The sequence below is a fragment of the Melanotaenia boesemani genome, chromosome 10 (genome assembly GCF_017639745.1).
Source record: "Melanotaenia boesemani isolate fMelBoe1 chromosome 10, fMelBoe1.pri, whole genome shotgun sequence".
NCBI lineage: Eukaryota > Metazoa > Chordata > Actinopteri > Atheriniformes > Melanotaeniidae > Melanotaenia > Melanotaenia boesemani.
This window is the reverse complement of record NC_055691.1, coordinates 8,731,965-8,739,593: the sequence shown is the minus strand read 5'-3', so window position 1 is coordinate 8,739,593 and position 7,629 is coordinate 8,731,965. Positions and strand designations below refer to the sequence as shown.

Below are 7,629 nucleotides of genomic sequence, written 5' to 3'. Positions count from 1 at the left end.
ATAGTATTTTCATTCTTGAAACACTGAAATTTAAAGAATATATATTTTTAAACTTTAAAATTAGAAAAGAACTAAACTTATTTTTTTCTTTTGTAAAACTCATTTTTTATTCTTTTAATCATGTACTGAGAGAAACAATTTTTTTATTTTTATGTATCTATTTTGCAAAATTTTTCTCAATTTAGAAAACGAATAAAAATACAACGGCTAAATTTCTTTTCTGTAAAATTATTTTAATTAAGAATTTCTTTAAAAATGTAAAAACAAATCTGACTTAAAAATTATTTTTTTTATCACTATTCAGAAAACATAATTTTTAGAAATGACGAATTAAAATAAAAGTTTTCTTGTAAATTCAGGAAGCTGGCGGGATTTATTGAGTTAAAAGCTTCCTTTTTTAATCTTCATCAGCAGGTTTTTGCAGACTGACTCTACAATCCTCATCCTCATACGTTAGAACTGATCTCATTAAAATGTTTTAAATAATAAAGTAATAAACATGTGGGATGTTTTGTGAATACTAGTTCAGGTCCTGAAGGTGTTCGTGATTTTACAGAAACATCAGGCAACCCGTGGACTTCCTATGTGACTGTTTGTGCTGGTTGATGAAATAGTTTTTATCTTCAGGAACAGATGAAAAAGTTTATGTTAATTTGTTTACAAGAAAACTCCACAACACAGAGCTGGAGATATTTTATTGATTTTCCTGTTAGTTGAGCTGTGAAGCAGGATATTTAGTCAAACAGCACCACCTGGTGGCTCAAATCCTCATTACACCCTCAAAGACACTTCTTATGTATGTGTACATGTATTTATAAATGTGAATGAAACCTGAAAAATCCTCATCTGAGGTGTTGCAGCAGATTATGTTGCCGACTGGCCATGCTAACAGGATGCAGAATCATTGTGCTACAATGGAAAACAATCACTCCATCATCATTTGAGCTCTGGATGAAACTGATACCTCACTTAGCAGGATGTGCTGCAATTGCATCCAAACTGTCAGGAAGACTTGTTCTTCAGAACGTGGAGAGCCTTTCTGGATTACATTAGCAAATCTTGACTACTGATGATTCTGTTTGTATGTCCAGTCCACAATGTGTCATCAAACGCAGCCCAAGGCTATACGCAAATACATGTTTGTACATTTTTTTTTGTTTGTTTTTTTATCTTTAGCGCACCCTCTCTCTCTCTGTGTGTATCACCCAGAACTTCACCTACATAACGTACGTTATGCTGCATGTTTGTTAGCTGAAGGAGATATAAGAGTTGGAGGGTTAAGATTACATTACAAAGGTTCTAAAAATGTCCTTCAAACATACTTTGTGTTTGAATATGTGTATGCTTGCATGTATTTATATAAGCATATATGTGAATATTTACTTGACAAGAATGTATGTATGCATATCTGTATGTATGTGATAGTATGCATGTATGTATATATACATGCATATATTTGTAAATATGTATGTATGTATTATTAGAAGCATACATGTATGAATATATGTGTATGTATGCATTTAAGTAAGTATGTATAGTATGTACTGTATATACATAGTTTAATAAACACACATTAATAAATAGTTAAATAAATACATATATGAATACATGCTTATATAAATGTATGCATACTTACATACATACCTTTATAATAATATTCATACAGGTTAAAACATACATTCCTACATACATACACAAATTCATATATTCACACTACAAACAAATACATACATTCATTCATGTACATGTTTATATTTGAATTACTAATGTGAAGTGTGTCATGTGTGACAACCAGCCCAATGTTCACGTAGATGTGGGATGATACATGTCCTTTTGTTTCCTTGTAGAGAAAACTTTCCAGAAAGATGAGCTATGGCCAAACGCCACCTAACGTAATGCTCTGCTAGAGCAGAGTAGAAGCTAAAAAACTCTTATCATGTAAATATTCTGTCAGTTCATGGCTTAGGTAAGCTCGGTGTCTTATGTGAGGTAGTTTATTTAAGAAATATTTACAGTATATATTCATATATATACACATGGTTCACCACAAGGGTGTTGCCTAAGCCCAAAACTCTTCACCCTGTACACCAGTGACTGTTTCTCCACCCGGGATAACACAACCATCAGATGACACAACCATCCTGGGTCTAATTAAAGATACATATATATATGTATGTATATATATATATATATATATAAAATCAGGTGATCTAATTACTTCCATGGCCACAGGTGTATATAAATCCAGCACCGAGGCATGAAGACCATTTCTACAAACATTTGTGAAGGAATGGGTCGCTCTCTGGAGCCCAGTGAATTTCAGCGTGGTACCGATAGGATGCCACCTAGGCAACTAGTTCAGTCGTGATATTCCCTAACTCCTAAATATTCCACAGTCAACTGTCAGTGTTAACCTAACAAAGTGGAAGTGATTGGGAAAGGCAGCAACTCAGTCATGAAGTGGGCCCGTAAGATGACTGATCGGGGTCGGCTGATGCTGAGGCGCATAGTGCGCAAAGGTTGGAACTTTCTACCAGCCGATTGCTACAGCCCTCCAAACTTCATGTGGCCTTCAGATCAGCCCAAGAACAAAGAGAAGAGAGCTTCATGGATTGGGTTTCCACGGCCAAGCAGCTGCATCAGAGCCATACTTCACCAGATGCAGTGGTGTAGAGAACACCGCCACTGGACTCTGGATCAGTGGAGATGTGTCCTCTGGAGTAACAAATCACCCTTCACCATCTGGACATCTGATGGAAGCGTCTAGGTATGGCGGTTGCCAGGAGAATGGTACTGGTCTGACTGCATTGTGCTAAGTAAAGTTTGGTGGAGGAGGGATCATGGTTTGGGGTTATTTTTCAGGAGCTGGACTTGGCCACTTAGTTCCAGTGAAAGGAACTCTGAATGCTTCAGCATACCAAAAGATTTTGGACAATTCCATGCTCCCAAACTTTGTGGGAACAGTTTGGGAATGCCCCTTTCCTGTTCCAACACGAGCAACGTCCATAAAGACATGGATGAGGAGTTTGGTGTGGATGAACTTGACTGGTCTTCATAGAGACCTGACCTCAACCCGACAGAACACCTTTGGGGTGAATTAGAGTGAAGACTGAGAGCCAGGCCTTCTTGTCCAACATCAGTGTCTGACCTCACAAATGCACTTCTGGAGGAATGATCAAAAATTCCTATAAACACTCCTAAACCTGTGGAAAGCTATCCTAGAAGAGTTGAAGCTGTTATAGCTGCAAAGGGTGGGCCAACATCATGTTGTATTAAGAACTGATTAAGAATGTGGAGTTTATATATATATATATATACATCCAAACGAGAGCTTTGGAAAGTCCTTCAAGGACCCTGGAGAACTATTCCCGGAGACTAGTTAAAGTACGAATAAAGAATAAAGCTGCTCAGACCAAATATTCACTTTGTTGTCCATGTTATCTGGAGAACACAAAATACTTGGACAAGATAGTTTACTTATTGTGTGGCGCTCTAAGCTGTTCCCTACTGGCAGAAACAAGATCATAAAGAAAGATGCATTCACTCACGACTTTAAAAAAACTGAACAACCCACAAGGTGATCAAGTTCTGACTTCTGAGTGGACTTACCTGATGCACAGAAACCAGACTAACATGAATCTTTACCCCCCCAAATTCTTTTTTCAACCTCCAGAAAGTATGTTCCACTACTGCATCACTAAATACAAACCCAGTTTCTCATTGTTGTTTTGGAAGGGGGGGCTTGTTGTCAAACGTCCTGCAATAAAGTTCATTATACTAAAAAATTTAACAAGTTTAAATTTAAGTGCTCTATACTAAATCTGTTTTTCCCCCACATAATTCCTCCAGTGTGTTTGGCTTTGTATGTGACATTTTCTGCATGGATCCATGCTGATATTTCTGTTAATATGAGAAGAAAAAAAGGTCACGCCACACTGTTGTTTCACATTACATCGCAACAGGAGAGAGAAAAACAACCCACATCTGTAGTGCAGTGGAAAACACACACACACACTGATCCATTTATGGTTCAATGGATTTAATACACTCAGTCACTGATTAGCCGCATCTGACCCAGTAAAAAATAACAAACAAAAAGACACAATTTAAACGTCTTTAATTACAGTTTTAGTTTTATGTTTTCACAGAACAGGTCACATGTACATCCTGGTTTTTTTAAGAATCACTGCTGGATGCTGGAAGGCATTACATTCTAATCTCAGATGCTGAACCTGAAGATACATAAAACTAAACAAATAATACTGGTGGCATTTAACTGAAATTAAGTTTAGCAGTTTTCACCCATCCATTTTCTGCATCTTACCCAGGACTGGGCTAATCTTCTGGAGCTGGCCCACATCCAGCTGGGAGATGACCCCATCCCAGTTCCACCTTTTGGCCTAAACCATACTGACCTAAGACTGGTCTCTCCTTTTCTTTTGGGAATTAAGTTGTAGTGCTCATGCCGCAGTCAGCCTGACAATACTCCACCCCAAAAAACCCCAAATTTAAAATTTCCTCCCACTGATGGACATGTGAAGCAAATTCAGTCATAATTAAAAAAGAAAAGACCTGCTTCGTTTTCGCTAGACGAGGTGAGAAGAAATCCCGGTACAAACTGTCAAAAATCATCATCCGGTTTGCTCAGGTCTGACTTCTAAACTCGATCACCTTTTAGTGTCACCAGCATCCATAAACACTTTCCTCTCTGCAGCTACATCCCCAATCAGACAACTGATCGATCGGCATGTCGACCCCTCAGGATGGTCATACTCAGCTGGGTTCATCAAAAGCTAGAAAAGCTGAATCCTCTGTTGACTCTTATTCTTTCGTTGTCCTCAAATCACCTTTTCATTACGGAGCATACAGACAAACCAGTACTGACTAAATTTATGAGATTAAAATTATGAATCATGTTGATGACAGAAATATTATATAGTTATATAATTAGTTTGAGATTGGTTTTGCGCACTTTTTACCTGTTTGTATGGACAAAAGTACAAAAAAAAAAACAAAAGAATTAATCTAAATCAATATGGCATCATGGCTGCTTTTAGCAATGCTAACAGTGTAGCTAAAGGAGATGTAACGACAGCTCTATTAAAGCCGATTTAATTCAAATCATCAACCATAAAAGTGTTATGATCAGTATCAGGACTTATTATTAAATGTTTCTGCTCATCAGGAGGGCCCTAACCTAAAGGACGATGCTTTTTTATGACCAAGGAAATCTCTGGACTTGTTTGTAATTATCAGTGTGTTACAGTTTGCTGCTGAGCTGAGGATGTGCGAGTGTGCTGGTTGTCCCTGGAAACCCTCCGTCAAAGGAAGCGTTCAGCACCTCGTCCAGGTTAGAGGCGGCGACGAAGTCGAGGTTAGCCCGGACGTTGGCTGGAAGCTCCTCCAGGTCCTTCTCATTGCGTTTTGGGAGGATGACACGCTTTACACCAGCCCTGTGGGCTGCCAGGACCTTGTCCTTGATCCCGCCCACCTGTGGGAAACAGGGAGATGCGGTTGGTTAAAACTGCTGACGGGGAATTTCCATATTACGAGTTATGAATGTGAAAACTGACCGGCAACACCAGCCCTCTCAGCGTGATCTCTCCCGTCATGGCAACATCTGATCGGACCAATCGTCCGCTAAACAGCGAAGCCAGGCAGGTTACTATGGTAACACCAGCAGAGGGGCCGTCCTTGGTGACGGCTCCAGCTGGGAAGTGGAGATGGATGTCTGTCCCTTCTGAAGGATTTGGACCCCCCACCACTGTACAGTCAGAAAATACAAGTCAGTCTTACAAGTCTGAAAATACAAGTCCATTTAACAAGTCTGAAAATACAAGTTAGTTTCACAAGTCTGATAGTACAAGTCTGATAATACAAGGCAGTTTTACACATCTGACATGACAAGTCTGATAATACAAGTCAGTCTTATATGTCTGAAAATACAAGTCCATTTTACAAGTCTGATAGTACAAGTCTGAAAATACAAGTCCATTGAACAAGTCTGAAAATACAGGTCTGTTTAACAAGTTTATTAACACAAGTCAGAATTACAAGTCAGTCATATATACACTAAACACCCAGTTTTTTTTTAACTTGTCTGTGTTTCTGTGTATGATGTGAACTCACTGTTGGTCAGCTGATAGGTTTTAGCATTTGCTCTGAGCCAGCTGATGGCTAAATGTGCTGATTCTTTCATAACATCCCCCAGTTGACCTGTCAGAGTCAACTGACCCTCTCCCTCTGTGCGACTGGCCTCAACAAACATGATCTCCCCACCGAGTGGCGTCCAGGCCAAGCCGATCGCAACGCCTGGAAGGGTGAGTCGCTCCGAGACCTTTACGAAAATACAAAAACCATATTTAATGCTCAAAGACAATCACTTAATCATCACTAATCAGCAAAGAGTAAAAAACAAAATCATTCTGACTGAAGAAAAGAAAAGAAGACCTGTTATATGAAGAAAATGCTTCAAAGTGTTTTCAGGCACTAGAAGGTTTTGGACAGCACCACTCTCTGAGTTCCACAAAATCACGTCATTCATGTTAAAAATCCCCCAAATTTAGGTCAGTCATGTACTTTTAATTGGCTGCTTGTTTGGAGCACAGAATTACACCACACAGGGTAATGAGCTCAAATCTGCTTCATCCAAGTCATTTTCACTGTGCGATGTCCCGCTTACCTCCATTTCAAACACAGGGGGTCCCAGGATGTCTTTTAGGGCGACCTGATCGATGACTATGGGCATCTCTGGCGGTGATGCCTGAATGTCTAAGAACACATAGAATCACATGTTAAAGTTTCAGCAGGAAGAATAAAAGGCTCATACACTCATTACTGTTCATATATCGTCCAAATTTAGATGCTCATTACTGCATGCCTTGACCCGTTCCAACTCATAGCTTTATTTAAAAACAGCCTCTTAAATCAAATAAAAATTCTGAATATGCGCTGTTGGAGACTGCCTAGTAATCCGTCTGCTGTTGCTGATTTTTCCTGGCTTTGGTCCAATATGTCCACCAACTGGATGAAAAGACATGAAACTGATATCAAGCTAGTCTCAAGCTTTACTTTAATTTTAATGTCATTTACCTGACAAACAGAATTTTTTTATAGCTTGTTACTAGTTTGTTTTGGCTCACAATGACCGGCTATATCTTATTCAGAAAGAAATTAGATGCATTTTTTAAAATAATTATTTAAATACAAATTGTGCTAAATGAGATTTATTTATTATTTGAAAAAAGAAAAATATCTATTTACTTTTAAAGGATATTTTACTTCCTTAAAATGTATTTTTTGCAGTGCAAACATTTATTCTAAGGCCTGCCGCAACACATGCAGCAGGAAAAAACAAAACTGAACTACATTTTTGACCTGATAATAATACCTGGTGATATTATCTAAAAGCTGAACAAGACCAGAAACAACAGAAGTGACAGAATTTGGAGAAAAACCGCTTCTTTTTTTCTTAACCATATAAAGCTTCACCCAAACAATAATGAGCCGTATTTTTTTTTTACTTTTTTTTTTATCTGAAATGTATATTTCACCCATGTAAAACAGAAAGATAAAAAATGTGAATATATGTATGTTTTATTACCATGTCATATTTCAAAAGTAAAGTAG

The 7,629-nt window shown here is 38.1% G+C and overlaps 1 protein-coding gene across 1 annotated transcript in view; it reads right to left on the bottom strand.

Moving 5' to 3' along the window:
- Nucleotides 1-4,968: 4,968 nt before the first annotated feature.
- Nucleotides 4,969-7,629, bottom strand: part of lonp2 (lon peptidase 2, peroxisomal) — a 61,563-nt gene continuing 58,902 nt past the window's right edge. The window contains exons 14-17 of the mRNA XM_041996756.1: nt 6,683-6,771; nt 6,130-6,337; nt 5,574-5,764; nt 4,969-5,491 (exon numbers count right to left, since the gene is read on the bottom strand). Coding sequence (XP_041852690.1) covers nt 5,261-5,491; nt 5,574-5,764; nt 6,130-6,337; nt 6,683-6,771 — 719 coding nt within the window. The 3' untranslated portion in view covers nt 4,969-5,260. The remainder of the gene's footprint in view (nt 5,492-5,573; nt 5,765-6,129; nt 6,338-6,682; nt 6,772-7,629) is intronic.